The sequence below is a fragment of the Alosa sapidissima genome, chromosome 8 (genome assembly GCF_018492685.1).
Source record: "Alosa sapidissima isolate fAloSap1 chromosome 8, fAloSap1.pri, whole genome shotgun sequence".
Classification (NCBI taxonomy): domain Eukaryota; kingdom Metazoa; phylum Chordata; class Actinopteri; order Clupeiformes; family Clupeidae; genus Alosa; species Alosa sapidissima.
Genome location: NC_055964.1, coordinates 23317232 through 23339735, shown reverse-complemented (window position 1 = coordinate 23339735; position 22504 = coordinate 23317232). Strand labels below are relative to the sequence as shown.

The 22504-nt window shown below is 42.6% G+C and overlaps 1 protein-coding gene across 4 annotated transcripts in view; it reads left to right on the top strand.

Annotated features, from left to right (window-relative positions):
• LOC121715808 (protein unc-13 homolog B) overlaps positions 1–20798 on the top strand; it is a 43691-nt gene extending 22893 nt beyond the window's left edge. For 2 of the 4 annotated variants that reach the window (XM_042101742.1, XM_042101741.1), the window contains 13 exons: positions 1–125; positions 1144–1221; positions 1531–1608; positions 13002–13090; positions 13587–13733; positions 14248–14371; positions 14815–14859; positions 15044–15115; positions 15363–15510; positions 16110–16166; positions 16369–16458; positions 16880–17039; positions 18805–20798. The exon at positions 1–125 is cut by the window's left edge and continues 19 nt beyond it. In XM_042101742.1, the coding sequence (XP_041957676.1) occupies positions 1–125; positions 1144–1221; positions 1531–1608; positions 13002–13090; positions 13587–13733; positions 14248–14371; positions 14815–14859; positions 15044–15115; positions 15363–15510; positions 16110–16166; positions 16369–16458; positions 16880–17039; positions 18805–19090 (1499 nt within the window). In that variant the 3' untranslated portion in view covers positions 19091–20798. Of the gene's footprint in view, positions 126–1143; positions 1222–1530; positions 1609–2831; positions 2914–11930; positions 11973–13001; positions 13091–13586; positions 13734–14247; positions 14372–14814; positions 14860–15043; positions 15116–15362; positions 15511–16109; positions 16167–16368; positions 16459–16879; positions 17040–18804 lie in introns of those variants that run through there. The other 2 variants (XM_042101740.1, XM_042101744.1) reach the window with 2 other exon arrangements.
• Positions 20799–22504: the final 1706 nt, after the last annotated feature.

Sequence of the window (22504 nt, the reverse complement as noted above, 5' to 3'; positions counted from 1 at the left end):
ACGCTCTGTTCTCCAGTTCCGTGGTGGACATCTTCACACAGCTCAACCAGAGCTTCGAGATCATCAAGAAACTGGACTGCCCAGATCCTGTGGTCATGGGCCACTACAACCGACGCTTTGCTAAGGTAAGAAAGGACAGGCTTTTTTTCAATCCAATACGATTAAATGATAAAGAAAAGGAATTAAGTGAATTATAATGAGGTTATGTAAACAGTGGACATGTGGATGGGACAATCTTAAATAATTTGTCTGTATTATTTTTCTGTATTATTATCTGTGTATACGTGTGAAAATTCACATTTTCACACGTATACACATACATTTCACAACATTTTGTACAACAATGTGTTCTAAAGTCACACCTGTTGTCATAATCTCTACAATGTCACAAACCTCTGTGCATGACCTCACTAAGACAGAATTTCACAAAATTTGGAATGCGTCCAGAGGTTGTCGTAGTCATCCTACATGACAAATTTTGTGCGGTTCTCTCTCTATCTCTCTCTCATATCATATGCATACATTCAGAAACAGAGGCCCTCAGGAAGATGGACTGTGCTCAGTGGCCTCCTGTCACCCGCACCCCTGCTCTAGCCGCACGCATGACTTTTATGGTTCTGTTTATCAACTGATATTGGAAATTAGACTCGCAAGTGAGACCAAAACATAGTGGACGACTCATGAAATATTTATGATTCACTCAGAGAATACCGTGACTCATTCAGTTTGTTTGATCGAGGCATGCAGCCATCCAACAGCAAAAAAAAAAATAGTCCCGCCAAGAAGTGTGTTTTCACACCCTCGATTCCAGTCAGAGGAAAATCCTTCCTCCCGCTGCTTCTGCCTTTGCTTCAAAGAAAAAAGAAAACTCCGGGGACAAGGAAAGTCTGTGAAACTGTGCCACACAACTTTTTGTTGTTGGTGTTGTTCTAAGAGCCATTCCCCAGCCTTTGAGTTTTTCATGCATCCTGTTGCCTGGCAGTAGGGTGATGTGGCGTCGTAACAAAAGCTCGGCCTGGTGACGCATCAAATTTAATGTGCTCGCAACGGCACTTTAATGTCTCTCAATGATACAATTCCACTGCTTGCAATGACAGCATGTCATGTGTTTTTTGCTTGTTTCTCTACGCCTCCTTCGCCCAGACGATCACTAAAGTGCTCCTGCAGTACTGCGCCATCTTGTCCAAGAGCTTCCCCTCTTACTGTGAGAAGGAGAAGATTGTAAGTGCGCCTGACTCCTCCTAAATGACTAAGTGTAACACCATAACGCTTAATGCCCAAAGACACATAGCCATGTGACACATAGCAATTGTATAACTGCTCTGCATATTAGTGTTCAGTACCCAGTGCCTAGTCTATGGTATTTTAAACTATCTATCTATCTATCTATCTATCTATCTATCTAATTATCTTTCATTTTCTTTCATTTACCGTATCTTTCATTTCTAATTTTCATTCATTCATTCTTTCTTTCTTTCTTTCAATCTTTCTTTCTTTCTTTCAATCTTTCTTTCTTTGTCATGCCCTTAGCCTTGTGTCCTCATGAACAACGTCCAACAGATGCGCGTCCTCCTGGAGAAGATGTTCGAGTTCATGGGCGCCAAGCAGGTGAGTGTGATGACAGGACAATGCCGGTTCAGACTGGCCGAGATTAGGTGGAGCGCTCAGCCTCCACCTGGAAAATCCACCAGCTCAGCCTCCACCCAGAAATCCACCACCTGGGTGGGGGCTTAGCCTGATGTGGGCTCTGATCTCAAGGCCTCCGTTTCCCTGAGAGAGGAGTTAGCTTGGCCTTGGGGGAAGTGTGGCTGTGGTCTCTGCTATAATGTTGCGCTCATGCTGAAAGAGCCATGCAAATTGAATTGAAAGGACTGAATGAAAAGAGTAAGCAAAAGTGGTGGATTTGTGGGCGGTGGAAACGTGTGTGTGCATGTGTGTGTGTGTGTGTGTGTGTGTGTGTGTGTGTGTGTGTGTGTGTGGGTGTCTGTGTGTGTGTGTGTGTGTGTGTGTGTGTCTGTGTGTGTGTGTGTGTGTGTGTGTGTGTGTGTGTGTGTGTGTGTGTGTGGGTGTCTGTGTGTGTGTGTGTGTGTGTGTGTCTGTGTGTGTGTGTGTGTGTGTGTGTGTGGGTGTCTGTGTGTGTGTGTGTGTGTGTGTGTGTGTGTGTCTGTGTGTGTGTGTGTGTGTGTGTGTGTGTGTGTGTGTGTGTGTGTCTATATCATCTGTCAATGGCAGCCTTCATATCTGGAAGAGAAGATGTCATCTTTATCCATAGGCTTGTCTGACATAGCTGGCTCCTAATGTTTAGGTACTGTGATTTCTTTACTCAGTACTTGCTGGTCCAAATAAAATGTTCAAATGGGTTCTCCATGTTGGACCGCCTTGATTTTCCTGATTACACTCCAGTTAGTCAGTGCACTTCAAGTCATTTTGCTCAGGGGACATTTGTTTGTGTGCAGCAATGGCTCCTAACGTAGCACGTGGTGGACTCATGTGGACACTTGTATAACCCAAGAGAACGACTGTATGGGAGCAGCTCATTAGATTCCTGTCAGATGGACAGATGTGCATCAGGCCTTTACTCTCTGCAGACAGTAATGATATCACTGGCTCTGCCCGTGGTCTCGGTATAATGGTGGAGGAAAATGTCCAGACATGGCTGAACTACAGTAGTCAGGCTTCATTTAAAAAGGGTCTCTGAAAGGTTTGCTGTGTATTACATCATCTTGAGTGGGTATACTGTAGTGTGTATGCAAGGTGACTGTGTGGAAAGGACAATCCACTGCGGCTGAGTAAACATGTGTGTGTTTGTGTGTGTGGCTTTCTCTCTGCAGTTCACCGCTGAGGAGGAGAGGGTACGTGCTGAGGCTGGGTTCTCATACTGACTTTATGAGCCTTGAGCTACTGAGACAGCTGGTCTATAATAAAAGACATTTTATTCTTTGGAAGTCTTTTATTGTACATCAGTGGTTTTTGAGACATCCTCCTGTGATTCAGTGTCCCAATTAACTGACCAGTACCCTACAGTAGTTCGCTTCTGCTTGGTATTTGCATCCTTTGCAGTCAGCCTCTATCCATACCTAGTCTTTAGAATTATCCTTTCTATCCTGTTTTTGCCAAAAGTACCCCACTCCCCATTTCCCTCCCACACATATGTGCTGTACAAGCATTGCCATCCCAGTTTCATTGCATAGGCTATCCTGACCTCTCACCTTTTCTTCTCTTTCCTGTGTGATGCCTAATAGTGTGATGGCTGACCACAGACCTGTGTTAGTGTACTTTAGTTAGTAGATTCATTCCTCTATCTATTACCCTCATCCAGTGGAGACTCCCAAGTAGCAGATCCTGATCTTATCCAGCCATGGTGCTGGAGGAATGCCATCGCTGTCAGTGACAGCCTAGGTCCACTCTAGTGTCCATTTTATGGAGACACAGAAAGGGGCAAGCCTCTAGCCTGTTGGCAAGTGGACAAGGTCGGGATCTTTGTTGCTGGCTTGTTTGGTGTGAATGGACCCCCCAATCTGATATGTCCTCCCTTTGTGTCACACAAGCTGGAGAATGAAGAAGAGCCTGAAGACTATGATGAGGAGGTGCGTGCGTTTCTCACTTTTCCCTTTGCTCAGGTTTCTATGGTTACCCCCACCAAACACGTTTAAAATTCGGCATATCTGTCAGCCGCGGCTGTGACACACCCGTGCAGTTGACATTTCGCCATGGCAATTTGTCAGAGGCCTGCTCGACAGTAAATATTCAGATGATGTAAATGTGACCGGAGTGGTCTGCGCTGTGCTCTTGAGCAGTTTCTGTGTCAACCGATACTGCATACACTTGTGGTGCCACAGGTTTGTTTAAAGTCAGCACGCAGAAGCACCTGAGATACAGGCTAAGGAATGTGACTAATGGTGATAAGCCTGGTGTCAACTATGTTAATGGTTAAATGCCTTGAATGTACAACCCCAAAACAGAATAAGTTGGGACATTGTGTAAAATGTTAATACATGTGAAACAGAATGTAATAATTTGCAAATCTCTTAAACTCTTGCAGCTTAGTTGCAAAAAGGACACAGACAACATATCAAATGTTGAAAATGACAAATTTGACTATTTCATGGAAAATATATGTTCATTTCTAATTTAATACCAGCAACATGTTTCAAAAAAAGTTGGGACAGGGTAACAAAATGCTGGAAAAGTTGTGTAATGATAAAGAAAACAAAAGGAGGAATGTTTCACAACTAATTAGGGTAACTGGCAACATGATTGGGTATGAAAAAGAGCATCCCAGAGAGGCTCTCTTAGAAGTAAAGATGTAGGGGTATTCATCACTCTGTGTAAACTGTGCACACAAATGATGAAACAATGTCATTTTAATGCTTCTTAACATGAAATTGTGACGTATTTGGGGAGTTAATCATCTACAGGACATAATATTATTAAAACATTCAGAGAATCCAGAGAAATCTTTGCAAACAAGGGAAAAAGCTGAAAAACAAATTGGATGGTAGTGGTCTTTTGGACCTCAGATGGCACTGCATCAATACCAGACCTGTTTCCAGACTTGTCATTGTATGGGCTCAGGACAACCTCTGATAAACCATTGTCTATGTACACAGTTTGATACTCAATTCAAAAACTGCAGCCAAAATTGTAACAGCTAAAATTGTATTGAGACATGATACAGAAAATACCACCCTCTTATCTGGGCCTGAGCTTGTTTAAAATGGTCTGAGGTAACGTGGAAAAAGGTCCTGTGGTTATCAAAGTTTGCCATTCTTTTTGGAAATCATGGACTAATCTGGGCTAAAGAGGAGAGGACCTATCCAAGTATCCAACCTATCCAACTTGTTTTAGTGCTCAGTTCGAAACCCAACATCTATGACGGTGTAGAGGAGCATTAGTGCCTACAGCATGGGCACATCTTGCACATTTGGCAAAGCAATTCTGAATGATGTATACAGGTTTTGAGCAACATATACTGCCATCCAGGCAATGTCTTTTCCAGGGACAACGTTGAATATTTCAGGAAAACAATACCAAAATGAATTCTGTACATATTTAAGTATTTCTCCATAGAGGAAGAGTCCAGGTGCTAAGATGGCCTGTCTGCAGAAAAGATTTGTCAAATTAGGTGCATAATGGAAGGAAAAGCATGACTATGAATACCCCATACTGCAACTGAAATCCTATATCGGAGAGTAATGGTACAACATTTCATTCTCAAAACTGTAGCAAATGGTCTCCTCAGTTCATAAACATACAACATTTTGTTAAATGAACCAGCACAGTGGTAAACATGCTCCCGTCCCAACTTTTTTTGAAACATGTTGCTGGCATGAAATTCAAAATTAACATATATTTTCCATGAAATAGTCCAAATTTTCATTTTTTTAACATTTGATATGTTGTCTATGTCCTTTTTACTGCTAAATATAGGTTTACAAGACTTGTATATTATCACATTCTGTTTTTATTTGCATTTTACACAACATCCCAACTTTTCTGTTTTGGGGTTGTACATATATCTCTATGATGCACACCTTCCTGCACTGCCAGTCACAGTGTATGATGGCACAATAATGGTCAAATCATCTGGAAGGTGTAATGTTCTTGAATTTCCCCTGGGGATCAATAAAGTATCTATCTATCTATCTATGTTTGGGGGAGCTGTGGTACAAGCGGCAGCAGCTATACCACATCTGGGTCTTAGTGCCCTGGGGATTCATTTCCTGATCCAACCCCTATCTCTATTTCAAGCTCAGTTCCTGTCATCTCTACTGTTAAAGGTTGAACAGTTACTGTTCAATTAAGGGCAAAAGCCCTAAAAATAAAGTAAAAAGGTTGGCAGTGCTAATTCAAATGGACAGCAGTGTGTAGTGTGTGTGTGTGTGTGTGTGTGTGTGTGTGTGTGTGTGTGTGTGTCTGTCTGTCTATCTGTCTGTGTCTGTCTTCATGTTGTATGCTGTGTGTCCTCTCTCTTTGCACCAGGCTATCACTGATGATGAGGGGAATGATGACATGGTGGGTATCACTGAAGAGGGATATTGTATGTATGTATGTGTGTGTTGTTGTTGTAGTAGTAGTAGTAGTAGTAATATCTCACATTTTTCAACATAGGCCTTCCATGTAAGATTCGACATCCTAGATCCCCTTCCTTTATGTTTCTCTCTACCTGTGTGTGTGTGTGTGTGAATGTCTGTTTCTCCTTCAGAATAAATTAGCCTGAGTGATTTGTGGCCACTTAGTGCGCCGTAAAAAAAGAAAACAGCCGACTTCCTATACCTTCCCTCCACAACTCACTTCTATATCTCTTTTATTTTGCTCTCAATTTATGTCACCAGTCGGACGACTCTGACGCCAAGGTGAGCTATTAGATGGTTCTCTGATATGCCATGGCTGTGTTGAGAGTGCACTATCATTCTCAGTGTGCCTTAGGTGATGATCAACCATTAGAAATTGAAATAGAAATGATACAGACAGAGCATTTGAATTATGTACGAATATCTAGTGTTTTTATGATCACTTTTCTCAGTGCTGGTCTTCCCTTTTTTGATTTTTTTTTTTATTGAGTTGTGCCACACTAAGTGTCAGAAGCAATTGTCTCTAATAAAAAAGCATTTGGAGAGCTATTGAATGATCCTCATAAACGTCCTTCCTCATTCTAACTTTACATAACTTTCAAGGTTCAAAATCAGAACTTTTAAGCCTAGAGAAGAAAGCCTAGTAAGAGAAGAAACCTGTATGAATGTTTACCACTCTTTTGTGAAGGAATCTTTGGAAAAACGGCATTCAATCGTTCACTATCCGAAATTTGCCAGATAGAATAAATGTGGGAGCCATTGAAGAACCCCAAAGTCTGACAGCCTTAGACTGTAAACTTGTAACGTTCTAAAGAAAAGAATCAAGAACTCATAAGTTCTACACTACAACCTCAAAACATCCAAGATCAGTTTTTGTTCTACACTACAACCTCAAAACATCCAAGATCACTTTTCATTCTACACTACAACCTCAAAAAACATCCCAGATCACTTTTTGTTGTTGTTGTTTGTTTGTCTTGTTGCTTGGTTTTGTTATTGTTCTTGTTTCCCCATCTTGCTTAGTATCTTATTTTGTTTTTCATGTTATCAGTCTGGCTGTTCCGACTCAGGATCTGAGGTAGGGGGTGACACTATTATTGTATTGGTACTGATGAGAGTGAAAACTACTGTGTTTACAGCTGTAACTTTGCACTGTGATGAGCCACCTGTTTTGACTCTGACTACCTGTTAGACACTGACATCCAACAGTCATCCTCAGAGGTTAACTCAAGTATCACTCATTTAAGCAAAATATATTTTTTTCATGGAATGTATTTAGTTATAAATAATTACTTATTTAATGTTAGTTGTAGTAGTGGTAGTAGTGAGTAATCCAATTTCCTACAGGGATTTTCTCTCAAACAAGAGATAAGAGTTTGTGAGTTGACATAACATGACATGAAATTTCAGGCTAGCTTGGTTCTAGCTAACAAGAACATTTTTGTAAACCTTTACCAAAACGCAAGAAGTACTGTGTTGCCGACATTTTTTTATACATCACAACATTTCTAGTTGAGACTATATTAAATTTAATTTTCCTGACTTATTTGGGTCCCCATGGGCTCGATCGTTTAATCTGTTCAGGCCCATTTGCTCCTCAGTGGGGGCAATGGCTCTCGTCGAGTGTGTAATGGAGTCAGCGGGAGGCCACTGCATGCCGCGGCTGTTTTAAGCAAAAAGAACAGAGGTTTTATGGGGACTTGTTTTTTATTTCATTTATTTTTGTGTGTGGGGGGGGGGGGGGTTCTTTAGTTACATTGTTGGTAAGTTTCTGCTGATGAGATAATCATTTCAAATTTCATAATTGAGGTATCAGATCACCATCATCAGTCCAGAAACTGGGATGTATCTAGAGCGATGAGCAGGGGTTGCAGCAGAATGGGCTACGTGTTACGTAAATAGTGTTGGGTTAATAGGGCAGACTGAACACACAAAAACACACACACGCATACGCATACACACACACATACACACACACACACACACACACACACACACACTGAACTGTCTGCAGTCATAGCAGAGATGGATTATGGTCTGAAGTCCAACTACTACTGAGTCCTGTCATGAATCTGTAGTCAAAGAGCTCCTCTCTTCCTCTCGCCCTCAGATGGACAACAAGGAGAAAGAGCAGAAGGTGTGTTCTTGTTAGGTGTTCTTAGAGAGACTCTGCCCCCTGCTGGTGGCCCCATGTGCCTGATTCCCCTGTGTCTGCTGTTATGTGGTGTTATTCTGTGACTCACCTTTCCTCTTGTGTCGGTGTGTTGGTCGGTTTATGTAGAGAGAGTATATGGACATTAGTACTGGACTGTGTGATGTTGATCAGCTCGCACGCTGGAGCCTTGACCTGTACATGATTCAACCCTTCAGCTGTTTCCTCCCACATCTTCCTGTTCATGCAATTACTTTGTGATGATTCATATTGCTTGCACATAGTGGGGAGTTGATTAGATTAAGATTTAAGGTCGAGGACGATTTTAGTCTAATCCTTTCTCCGTGCAGATGGGATTGAGGTGACCTTTGAACTTTCGTTCTCTCTGTTTCATTGTACTAGGAGGATGAGGAAGACAGTGAGGAGGAAGAGGTTTGGTTGCGTTTGAATCATTTCAAACTCCACCACCTCATGCAGTCATTAACATGTTGCCAAACACCTCCCCCACTCCTCATCATCCCTGTAAAATTGTGTGTGTGTGTGTGTGTGTGTGTGTGTGTGTGTGTGTGTGTGTGTGTGTGTGTGTCAATGTGTGGGATTGTTGTATTGACTAACCTTCCCTTTGTAGATCAAACTGGTTTGTTGAGGAATGTATCACATGCTAGTGTCTACACACAGAATGGCTAATTGATTGGATTTCGTTGTGTTTATTTCATTATTTCATCTTCTGTCTAGTGCCTAGTTGTAACTATGGTTACCAAATGTGGTGACTCAGTTATGTGTGTGTGTGTGTGTGTGTGTGTTTATATGTATATATATAAGCAGCAGACAGGCTGCGCCATCTTTCCAGCCCATTTCATCTTTCCTCATAGTGTTTGTCCATGTTCCAGCTATTCTCTGTGTTAAGTGTTTCACATCACAGCCCAGTCTTCTGTTTGATTCTCATGCCGTTTTCTCTCTCTTCCTTCACCCCTAAAAGCGAAAGGAAAAGGTGGGTGTGGTGTGCTTAGTCTGTCTTCTAGTTAGTAGCCTTGTCAGTGTCTATAGAGCACTTGTATAGAAGATGGTACAGTATGTTACATCGCTGCAGTTTCTTAAATACCATTCAACAACAACAACTATTTGGTCTAGCTGTCTACCTCTTACAACTAGACATCTAGTAGAGTAGACCTAGTATAGTAGGCCTTGAAAAGCAGATATATGTTGGTTAGTTTGATCTAATATTGATTATTGGTGAATGTTGGTTAGTTTGATTAAATTTGTCTAATGTGGTTTACTGATGAATGGTGTGTTTCCTCCCATGTTCAGTCTGAAGCTAAGAAGGACAAGGTGTGTTTAAATCTATGTGTTAAATCTGTGTTTGTGTCTGTCCCTGTTTGAATGTCTGTCTGTGTGAATAGTCTCTCCATCAGTATCTGTGTACACAATACCATGTATTCTGTAGCAACTGCCATAGTTGTTTAGTAGAGACTTCTTTTGGGAAGAGAGCAAGAGACCTATCTCTAGATGAGCAGTGGTGCTCACCAATGATATGTTCCCCCCTCTCTGCTTCCTCATGCCGGCAGGCCGAAAAGAAAGACAAAGAGAAAGAGGTTGGTTTTTGTGGGCCCTCGGCGGCGTTGGGCAGCCCAAGCACTTTAGGGCAGACAGCCTCCCTTGGGTGTGGCGCCCCTGTAGAGTCCATCTGCATTCCTTTAGACTCACAGAGTCCCAGCGTGTACATCTCTCTCCTCTCTCCCCTCTTTTCCAGAGCCTGAACAGCTGTCTCTCTGTGTGTGTGTGTGTGTGTGTGAGTGAGTGTGTAAGTGAGTGAGAGTGTGTACATGTCCTCAAGTGTGTGTACATGTCCTCAAGTGTTTCCTGATTGACTCGGTGCTCCTGTAGCGTAGCCTCCTTGTGCAGCATCCTGTTTACTTACCTACTCAACCCCTACACAATAAACCTGCAGATGAGGAATAGCTTGCTGCTCTGATTTCTGTGCTTATGCATTGGCAAAAGAGGAGTGTGATTGAGTGTCTGTGTTTCTGTGTGTGTGTGTGTGTGTGTGTGTGTGTGTGTGTGTGTGTGTCTGATCCCCTCTGCGAGAGCCTGATGTGCTGAATAGCACAAGATGGAGTGTGCATGTAATGAGTATCGGAGTATTTGAGAGTATCTGTCCCATGTGTTGATATCACTAAAAACTGTTTTGTGTGACTTTATAATTGCAAACATGTTTGTCCGCTTCTTCACACAAAAGGAGAAGGAAAAAACAGAGGTACGTAGGCGCGTGTGTGTGTGTGTGTGTGTGTGTGTGTGTGTGTGTGTGTGTGTGTGTGTGTGTGTGTGTGTGTGTGTGTGTGTATTTGCGCGTGTGTGCGTGCGTGCGTGCTTATGTGTGTGTGCGTACTTATGTGTGTGTGTGTGTCTGCGAGGGTAAATAGGGGTATGTGTATTCGAGTGTATTTCTGTGTGTGCCAGTGTGTGTGTGTGTCAGTTTCTGGGTGTGTGTATTCCAAGAAATGTTGTCCACACTAATGAGCAGGAATACTATTTGACAAGCTTGACTGGACAGGACGGAGAAATGACTGTCAAATTAGGCCACATTGTGTTTGCCAGTGTCTGCTGATGCTGTTATGCTTGGGCACCTCCATGCAGGAAGGCTTCTCTTTCATATGGCACTAAAGCCAACTCAGAAACATATATTACCATTAGGGCTGTCAAAATAACGGATTATTTTTCGATTAATTAATTTGAGAAAAAATAACTGATTAAAAAAAATAACGCAGATTAATCGATTCTGTATGACCTTTGACCCTCAGCCGTTGTAGTCAGTAACCATTAGACTGTAAAATGAAGGAGAGAGAAGAAAATGTGCTGCCTAGATCATTGATTGGAACATTTACTTTTCAAAAATGGCCTGATGATGTTGATAAAAATAAAGTGTTGATTAAAATAAAGTCCTCTGCAATGTATGTGATAAAAAAAAACTTCTTCCCGAAGCACTTTTGAATTTATTTCCTCAGCATATTAGGTCATATCATAGATTATTATGGCCATTATTAAAATAATAATAAAAGAGTTTTTGAACTTTAATGTCACTAATGCTGATTATTCAATGTTCATTTGAATTTAAATATTTAAAATACTTTCACAGCAAAAATCATATATGCGATTAATTTAGATTAATTAATCACAGAGTATGTAATTAATTAGATACATTTTTTTAATCGATTGACAGCCCTAATTACCATACATTACACTGTCTAGCACTCCCAGCTTGACAGAGGTGCAACACTAAATACTAAATACTCCATGGACACTTTGGGGGATTTCTCTGCATGTTAGGCGTTTTTATTCCAGAACATTCTAATGTTATTTTCAACCCTGCGAAGGCAGTTATCATGTGTTTATTTTATTGCTTAGTGTAATACATGTTGTACCTTTTTTTGTCTTCATCCTCATCTGTTCATCCAAAGGATGACGAAAGCAAGGTGTGTTTCAGAATTCATTTGGTAGACAACACACAAGCAGTGCACCTGAGCAGTAGCTCACCAAGACGAAACCCAGTCTCCCATGTCTCAGTAGTGTCTCTGTGTCCACACTCCAAACACCATTAGCCCTTTCCGTTCTAGTTTTAAATGTTTGTATACTCTTTATTATGTCTCATTTTTGTCCATTCCTTGTCTGTTTGCTTGTTTGTTTTTTCTTTCGGTGTGCATCCTCAGATGAAAGAGCCGGCTGCAGCAGCATCAGCGGTCACTAAGAAGGTGGGCTTGGCAATCCAAGGTCACATCGCTCACATCCATTCCCTACCCCTCAAGAGCTTGTCACTGTAACAATAGACTACATGCGCAAAACGTGCTCTTCCTGTATGCTTATTTATTTCCGGTGGAGCGTTAACTGTGTTGTAACGACATCTTCTTTTATATTCTGCTCCTTACATCTTCACTCCGACACTGAATATCATGTTTGCCCAATAATAAGAATTTTAACTCACGCATAAATCCTTCTTTATCGTAAAATACTGACACCCAACCGGGTCCATGTAGACACTAATTACATTAACAATAGCGGCAGGTTCAAACACACCTGGCTCCACCGGAAACAAACCTATTACCAGCCTATTACCAGTGCTCTCTCCTCTCCTATCTGACTGGGTGGCAGGAGGCGTCACTGTGTAGAGATTTCCTGCATCCATGGAGTCCTGTGCTAGTCCCTCCTGCGTGTTGCTAGGCAGCTCTCTTCCCCTTTATTCTCTCATTGGCTTCTTTGTGATAGACCAGGGAGGGTGTTCAAGAAAGTATAAATGTTTAAGCAAATGAACCCTTGTGTGCGCGAGCTTGTGTGTGTGTGTGTGTGTGTGTGTGTGTTTGTGTGTGTGTGTGTGTTGTGTGTGTGTGTGTGTGTGTGTGTGTGTGTGTGTGTGTGTGTGTGTGTGTGTGTCCCAATGAAAGGCCTGCTCCTTGCTTTGAACATCCCTTTTGATTTACAGTCAAACGATTTGATATGGGTCTTCCCATATACAGTATAGAAGGAACAAAGAGTGTGTATGTGTGCAATGTATCCAGACTGCAGCATTTTCCTATACAGCAGTGACTGTAGTTCAGTATGACGTGGTTGAACTCTTCAGGAGAAAACTGTCTGACTATTTTCCTTCATTGTATTCAGTTGGTGCTCCAGTGAGCAATGGCAGGTGGATTTTTGTGAAAGATCCCTTGGTCACTGTTATGGATGAGCCTCTGACTCAGGTGTATCTCTGCCTGTGTTGTCTGTCTGTCTGACCTTGTCCACTGCAGATGGATCCTGAGGCAGCAGAAATCCTGAATGACCTGCAGGTGAAATTGAACACAGTGCTGGACAATTTGAGCGCCATGTTTGGAAAGAGGTGAGTGTGTGTGTGTGTGTGTGTGTGTGTGTGTGTGTGTGTGTGTGTGTGTGTGTGTGTGTGTGTGTGTGTTTGTTTGTTTGTTTGTTTGTCTGTGTGTGAGCCAGAGGCATGTTCTGCAGCGTTTTCGTGATCTTCACCCACCAGCTCTCCATCCTGTGTTAGTCATTCAGCCCATACAACATGGTAACAGTTGGCATGGTTACAATTAATCATCAAATCAGATTTGTGCAGATTATTTTGCTTAACAAACTTATTTATTTAGCTTTCGAATTTATTTTGGAAACATATGAGGCTATGACAGTATGTGCTGCTAATATCGAAAGGAGAATCCTGATGGAGAATTCGTATTCCGTTAGTACGTAACTGAGTGATTCACAGACAATAAATCTAAAGATTGAGTCACATGAGTGAACCCCTCCGTGTGCTTGCTCTCCTACTGTTCTCCTCCTCTCTGCCCAATGATCATTCTCATCTTTCCCATCATGCACTGCAGCTTCCAGGCCAAGATAAGTGGCTGCATGCGGCAGGTGGGAGAGCTCCTGTACCAGATCAAAGGGCCTCTTAATGCCAACGCACGCAACAGCGCCGAGGCTGATGCCGACAACGTGCTGCGCCCACTCATGGAGTTCCTGGACGCCACGTACGCTCAGCGCATAACAGCACACTAGCACACTTTGCACTGCCATCACTTTTGCTACAGCAATGACAATCATGACAACAACAGCTACTATGACTACTGCTACTGTTATGCTTCTCCAAACAATGCTATTGCTACCTCTGTCCTTACAGTTAACAATGCTACTAGTTCTGTATCAGAATTATTGCTGTATGACCACCACTGCTGTCATTACTGTAGTTTTGCTAACGGTGTCCTACCATTGGCACTTGAATATGTATATCTTGGAACACTTTAGCATATGTTGGAGGATGTGTGCTCACTTAAATGGAATCCACTTTGTTTTGTTGAATGATGAGAAGCTAATTCAGGGTGTGGTGAAGGATGTGAGCTCACTTTACTGGAATCCATTTGGTTGAGTTATGAAAAGGTCATTTTTTGGGCTGTACATCCCATATTCATGCAATAATTGTGTGTGTGTGTGTGTGTGTGTGTGTGTGTGTGTGTGTGTGTGTGTGTGTGTGTGTTTTCTCCTCAGCCTGAGTATGTTTGCGGACATGTGTGAGAAGACGGTCCTAAAGAGAGTGCTGAAGGACCTCTGGAAGATTGTGCTCACCAGCATGGAGAGGACCATTGTCCTGCCGCGGAGCAATGAAAGCCTGGTGCGTCCCCATTCTGTCTCCAGTTCCGAGGGTGTTTTGTCACTCACACTTTCACAATCTCCTCTCGGCTCCCTCGGTAAAATTTGTGAAACAGTAATGAATAAATAACCCATTGACTCATATCCATGTTGGAGAGCCCTCTAGTGGTCAGCCCTGATTGTCTGTCATGAGCCCAGTTAAATAACAGCAGACTTAATCAAGAGTCCATCTGGCACACTTTAAATCCAGCAGGTGGACAGATTTAGATTATTATAATTAAAATTATAATTTGACACTGGCTGTAGCTGCGTCAAGCTGTAACCTTTTACTGAATGACATTAATGCAGTCATTTCACTGTAAACGTGTGTAAGTAGAGCAGCCAGCCAGACACACAAACGACAAACATGACTAGGATGAGCAAGTGTATCTCTTTAATGTTGTCTATTCCCTTTTCTCTCCTCAGGGTGCACAGCTCCTTACTGCTGCCACAAAGCTGGGGAACCTCAAGGTATCCATTATTAAGACAGCCAGTCACTAAGTAACGCAGTTATTAAGCAGCTTACCTGCCATTAGGCTACCTGTCTCTCCCCACCACGTGTGTGGGAGCGGAGCAGAGCGGGCCTTTGATGGAGGGTAATTGGTGCGGGCGTCTTGGCTCACGCTGGATGTTTACTTTTTTTTCTCTGCTGCAGGGAGGGGGAGAGGCTAAAAGCCTGTCTCCACGGCACTGTGCAATTATGGAGATGGCCCTGGACACCATAAAGGTAAGAAGGACCGAGGGGGACCTTTTGGAGTTGGTCGCTTTCTTTTTCATCTCTTTTAATCTCTTTCGCTCTCTCACACACACACACAGACAAACACACACACACACACACACACACACACACACACAAGCTCTCTCGCCTACCATCTCTCTCTCTCTCTCTCTCTGTGTGTTATTGCCCACTGACACTTTCTAATGTTGTCGTCTCTCTCTCTCTCTCTCTCGCTCTCTCGCTCTCTGTCTGGCAGGCCTTCTTCCATGCAGGAGGAAACGGACTAAAGAAAGCCTACCTGGAGAAGAGCTCGGAGCTCTCTTCGCTCCGCTACGCCCTGTCACTCTACACACAGACCACCGACGCCCTCATCAAGACATTTGTATCGACTCAACATGCCCAGGGTAACAGACACTTATTACAAACAAACACACACACACACACACACACACACACACACACTCATAAACACACGCACACACACACATACAGTACAGCAGTGTTTCTTAACTGGTGGGTCGGGACCCAAAAGTGGGTAGCGGAACCATTCTGGGTGGGTCGTGGAGCTTGTGGGTAAAAAAATAAATAAATAATCACCCATTTTAAGTGCTACTTTGTCAGATCTACAGTACTATCTTAATATCCTGAAGACTTCACAAATGTAATGCCAAACATCAGCATGTTCTAAACAAGTAGGCCTACAGGCACTTTGCGTGTCTTACCATGTAGCTCACCTTATCTGTTGGCTTGAACACTAAAAAAAAAATATGGGTCGCGACTAAATGAACATGGGAAATTGTGGGTCCCAAAGCCAGACCAGTTAAGAACCACTGCAACACAGTACATACACATACACACCCACTCAAAAACACACACATATAGCCTATGATTATAGTGGTTTACTCAAAGAATCCATTCAAAATGTCAGTTGTCTGAGTTGAATGAGCAAAATGATGCCATAAAGCATAACCTCTTCTCTGTCGCTGTCTCTCTCCTCTGATAGTCCATAATGGTATGGGTATCAGGATCGTTCCCAACGAGAAGGTCCGACCTGACAGACGTAAGTTCCTGAAACACTCTGCACCGCTCAACCATGTTGACTTTTGTTTACCCTAAACAAATGGAAACACAAATTTACTGACATCAATGTGTTCTAAATGAAAATGTTCACTTCTCAGATTTAAAGAAAATATTGTAACAAGCAATACAGCCATGTACTGTAGATGAAGTGCCGGCTTTAACGTGATGTGGTGTTCCCATAGCCTCTGGGGTGGAGCGGCCGGTGGGAGAGGCCATCATCCAAGTGGATATGTCGCCCCCTGCTGGCGGAGAGCAGAAAATGAACGTGAGGGGTGAGTATCAAGCACAGACGACCACTTAAGATCAAATCTAATACATCAACATTCCAGTTGAGACCAGTCTCAAATATTCACTGGCCAATAAACTGTGACTGTGAGTGAGCTTTTTCAAATGATGTGATTATGTACATGTCCATGTAAAACTCACAGAAGGGCTCTCCTACTGTACGCATAACTACAATAACATTTTATTGGTTCCAGTCTTAGCCCTTGGTCTTAACTGAGTCTTATATCAGGCTTAATTAGAAGTTAATTTGCTACTCTACATGCAGTTGACTAAGGCCTGACCCACTGACCCACTGTGTCATAGACAATCATAATCATGTGCATTATGAATACACTCTCATCCATATGTAGGTGTCTTTACACATAGTTTCTCACTCTCCCTCGTTCTGTCTCGCTGTTCATCCCACAGTCATAGCCATAAATGACATGAAGTGGCAGACGTCTGGAATGTTCCGGCCCTTTGTGGAGGTCAACCTGGTGGGCCCTCTGCTCGCTGAAAAGAAGCGCAAGTTTCAGACCAAGTCCAAGAACAACAGCTGGTCTGCCAAATACAATGAGACTTTCCCATTGTGAGTAGGCATACCTTCTCACTATTTTTTTTGATCGAGCATTGAGCTGAATTTTGCCAAAAGTCAGGGATGTGTCATTGTGTCTTTAGCTGCTTTCAGACTTACGTGTAAGACCGGAGGTTCTGTGGATGTCCAACAGTTGGGCCGTATATCTGAACAACATAAACGGTCAACTTAGCCGGCTCTTACACTCCCCTCCTAGACGGGCATTATGTAAATGAGCTACAAAAAATAAGTACTGTAACTACAATAAGACCATAAAAAAAAATGTGTAAACAGATTACGGTATAGTTACATTGTTGAAGATTACTTGATTACATTTTGTTTATGTGTTTCAATACATACAGGGATGGGCAAAAATACATCAGGGTGTAGCCTATTTTAAAATAAAATACCAAATACCCTCTTTTTAAATGTATCAAAATAAACTACAAAATACTGTAGCCATAATGTTGTATTTTTGTATTTTGAAAATACTCAAAATACTTTTTTCAAAGGGGCATAAAATCACTTTGTAAATTAGCTTTTGAATCTTTTGAAACTTGAATAAGGCTACATATGGAATATCACACACCAGAAATTCCAAAACGGTTCAATAGTTCTAAACAGGCAAACTTATGAGCAGGGATGGATTACTGAACATGCCTAACGGGCCCAGGGGCCCAAGTGTTTAGGGATCCCTGAAGCCCAAACCTCTGCATGAAGTCACTGCTATGTTCTCCAGCCCTGATATCAGAATAGGGCCCCTCAGTCAAATAAGTTGAAATAACACAGGTCACGCTATACAGTATGTGATAATCATGCTTTATAATTGGCATCTTTTTCACAGCAAGATGCCTTAAATGTGTTAATGGTTATATTGTAAGTCTCAATCTGTCATTTATTTGCACAAAACTGGCCAGAAGTCATAATTTAAGGGGTTATTGCCTTTTAGCACAACCAACCATGACCCAGCTAGAGAATAAAATGGACGCCTATTTTTTCCACTTCATGTGGGTGGCTCTGTGCAGAAATACATGACCAGTTGATAGTCATAATTTGTGTTTAAAAGGGGAAGTAAAGGCTACATGTGTGCTATAATGTAGAATAACTAGGGTGACCACCAACCAGACTCTGAAAAGGAGGACAATTTGTCTATAAAGTTATATAGGTTATATCTGAAAGCAGCTATTGTGAAGTTTTGACTTTTTTCTGTAAGTGCACTCATGTGACCCTGAACATTTATGAATTCCTCTCTTTGCTTGGTATTTCCTTTTTTCATCGCACATTTCCTTTTCTCTCTCTTTATTTCCCTCTCTCTCTCTCTCTCTCTCTCTCTCTCTCTCTCTCTCTCTCTCTCACACACACACACACACACACACACACACACACACACACACACACACACACATACACATACACACAAACACACAAACATACACACATCTTTCAATGCATCCTCTTTCTCTCTCATCTCTCTCTTTCTTTATCTCTCTGTACCTTGAATTATCTTTCCCTCCCTTCCTCCCTCCCTCTGCCTCTCTCTCCATCCCTCCCTCACGCTCTTTCTCTCTCTCTCTTCCTCTCTCTCTCTCCCTCCCTCCCTTTCCCTCTCTCTCCCTCTGCCTCTCTCTCCATCCCTCCCTCACTCTCTTTTCCTCTCTCCCTTCCTCTCTCTCTCCCTCCCTCCCTCCCTCCCTTTCTCTCTCTCTCCCTCTCCCTCCCTCCCTCCCTCTCTCTCTCTCTCTCTCTCTCTCCCTCCCTCCTTCTCCACTTCCTCCTCCAGCGTTCTGGGTAAGGGCACCAGTGCGGAGTTCTACGAGGTGCAGATCACGGTGAAGGACTACTGCTTCGGCCGTGCTGACCGCATGGTGGGCGTGGCCGTGCTGCAGCTGAGGGACGTGGCTGACCGCCGCAGCTGCGTGTGCTGGTGCCCGATGGGCCCACGCATCAGCACGGACGAGACGGGCATCACCGCCCTGCGCATCCTCTCCCAGCGGCCCAACGACGAGGTCGCCAAGGAGTTCGTCAAGCTCAAGTCCGAGATACGTCCGGCAGAGGAGGGCAGATGAGCTGCCCGTTTAGCTGGATGAGAACGAGGAGCCACGTGATTGGCCGGACTCGGACTGCCTGACTGAATAATTGATTTTTGATCGATTGGGTGAATTGTTTGGTTGATTAGACAACTGATTGGTTATTGGTTTGAGAGTGCCATTCACCCAGTCACTGCATACATCTCTCTCTGTCTCACTGCATGATACTGCTACCCACCAGCAGTGCTACTGAGACCAGTCACTGGTATTCAGATTTGCAGTCGAGGCCTAAGAACTTCTTATCTATCGACTTTAAAAAAAAACACATGGGACAGATGAATTGACCTCCTATCCCGTAGTGGACGGAGGAATGTCTGTCCTGTCTGGTGGTGTCTACACAAGCACCTTTCTCCATTTGCTCTGCAGTCCATCCATCCATCTCCCATCACGAGAGTAGTGGGAGGCCGAGGCCTTGTGTCTTTGTGCTGCAGACAGTGATTGAGGCATTTGTGCCGTGCTGTCAGTTTCAGCATCTCTGTGTGTGTGTGTGTGTTTGTGTGTGTGTGTATGTGTGTGTGTGTGTTTTCAAGGTCATACGCCACATAACCTACCCTTTGGATTCTTGTAGGGGCTCGTCCAGACAGACAGTCCAGTCAGCCCTGTGATTGAAGCCTTAAGGTCAAAGCCACTGCCTCTGTTGTTAAAGTGTGTCGTTTACCTGCTGATCATCAGTTCCTGTTTTTACTCAAGTTACGCCACCTAGAGACAACCCTTAGTTGTTAATAGATTTTTTTAAAACAAAAATATGTTTAAAACTGTGGGTGTTATGTAATGTATGTGACTGTCCAGAGGCTTAGGAGATCTCCCTTTGCTCAGCGCTACCGGTAAACCACTTGGAAAAGAGCTTTTGTAAGTAGATGTTAGCCTTGTGATTTGTCTCAGACAGAAGCAGTGTTTGGTTCAGATGCTTTGAAGCTTTTGCTATATAAAGGGATGAGTGAGTGGAAGAGTTTCAACATTGTAGGTCCTCTGAACCTCAACCTCAGACTCTTCTCATGCCAGATGACTAGAGGGAGGGAAGGAGAAACCCCATTTGTCATTTCAGCCAGTTCTTACGTTGACCTCATATTTTTAAGTGTTGTAGCAGAGGAGGACTGATTATTGATGATGGCTACTCAATGATATTCAGTATGTGTGCACATATATCATTTTTCTGATCATCTCAAAGAACCGATTCATATTTCCAGGCCTCCTGAGCTTGGTCTGAGGGACTATGTTTCCATTTCTGATTAGTTCATGGGTATAACCCCAACTCCTTGATTGGTCCATGAGCCGGCATACCAGTTTCTGATAGGCTCATGAGCTGATCCTGGACTGTTTCACGGGCTGATCCCATCTTTGTAAGCTCTCCACTCCACCCTGTAGGGAGCAGGAAGAAACAGAGTCAGCCAGAAGTGCCACACAGAACAAAAATAAAATGATACTCTGTGTGTTCTGTGCCAAGTAGTAATAGCGTTCACTTTTTTAAACTCCATGAAGTCATTCCTGTCAAATGTCTATCACATTTTTGTTTATGACACATTGAGCATTTATTTATTGACTGTCTGTAAAGAACCGTAACTACAGAATTAAGGATACAATTTTATTTATGTATTGTCAAATGCAAGAGAAATGTTAATTATCATGCAAATGTGAAATATACTTGTAACTATATTTGAATTTTGTATATAAAATATTTATGAATTATGTTTTTGACTCAGACTTTTTTTGTTGATTAGTAGTAGCCTCATTCAGTTAGCCACAGAACCTGAAGTGACAGGACTGAACCTGCACTGTCTAGAAGATACTGAGGAAATCAATCCACAGATTGCTGCCAGGGTGAAAATGGTCTTCCTACAATAAAAATGCATTGGCTGTTTAGCTGTCTGTGTGATACTGCAAGTCTGCTAAACAATTAAACTATAGCAGTCAGTGATTTTGGTTGAAATCTAGCAAGCTAACGGCATAGCCTATAAACCTTTTGTCTTTACCTCAGAGGCAGGGATGTAGTGGAGGCTAAACACAGTTTATCCACCTCTGAAATTTCAGAAATAGAGTTTATCCACCTCTTATTAGAGTTGATCTACCTGTCAAAAGAGTTTACTCACCAATTGCAACTTTTAACATTCAAAAATCACATTGTATTATCCACATTCACAATATGTACAGTACACTCATCAACACTCTAGAAACCATTTAATACCACTGGTATTGTTATAAACATTGAACAATGACATCATCACAAAATTAACTCAGTCTTGTCCATTCCAGTCAGTGTCACAGTGAGGTAGACACTCTCGTCTGTTTGAACGACTGCCAGGAAACAGAATAATACTGTGAAAGGCCACATTAAAACTGTAAACCCGAATGACTGTTTTACGATTAACTTTAATAGTTCAACCATAAAGCTGTTCTATGGTAGTTTATCGTAATTTGGTGGTTCTACTGTGAAAGTTCATAGTAGAAATGTCAACTTACTGTGAACGCCGCACAGTTCAACCATGAAGTATTTGAAATTCACTGTATAAGTTCATAGTAAAAATGTTTCACATTTAACAGGGGAATTTCACTGTTCTACTAAATTTAGTTCCCTGTGAAATTTTGTAGTAAAGATGTCAACTTGTCAACATTTCACAGTTCAACCATGAAGTATTACATAGTTCTACAGTGACATTTTCCCTGTGAAAGTTCATAGTCAACAATGTTAACTTATGAACATTTCACAGTTTTACAGTTTTACTGTTCATAGTAAAAATGTCAACTGTCAAATGTTTAATTCATTGTTCAAAGTTACAACTTTTTCTCTTCCTCTTAGATAGATAGATAGATAGATAGATACTTTATTGATCCCCAGGGGAAATTCAAGTCTTGAAGCTTGAAGCTTGAAGACCCTTGGAAAGGGGCAACATTTCACAAACCTGTTGTAAATCTAAACACAAAAATAAACTCTTAAATAAAAGTCTTGTCTCCATTCCAGTCAGTGTCACAGTGAGCTGGACACTCTTGTCTGTTTGAACATCTCTCTGACTCCTGCCTTGGCTGACCTGGGCCTTGTCTCCCGTATGCTGTAGTAAAGAGCTCAGTGGTGTCGCTCTGCCTCCAGGGCATCTTAGGTGGATCTTGTCTAGTAAGTGGCAGAGTGGAGGTGTTCGTAACAGGACTCCCCTACTCCACAGACAGGGTTGGAGCTGGATCGCATTCCCCTGTCCCGCTCCGCTCAGCTCACTGGCTCACTCGACACAGACATGTTTATACAGCGCGGCAATGAATGCAGTTTTAATGGTTGGCTGCCCGTGCGAGACACCAGCGGTGTGAGTGGGTAGACTTCCTAATTTGTCATTTTGTCTGGCCGTTTATCTTGCCCCACACAGGTTGTGATAAGCCCGGCTCACCCGTGATTCACTTCCTGGGGTG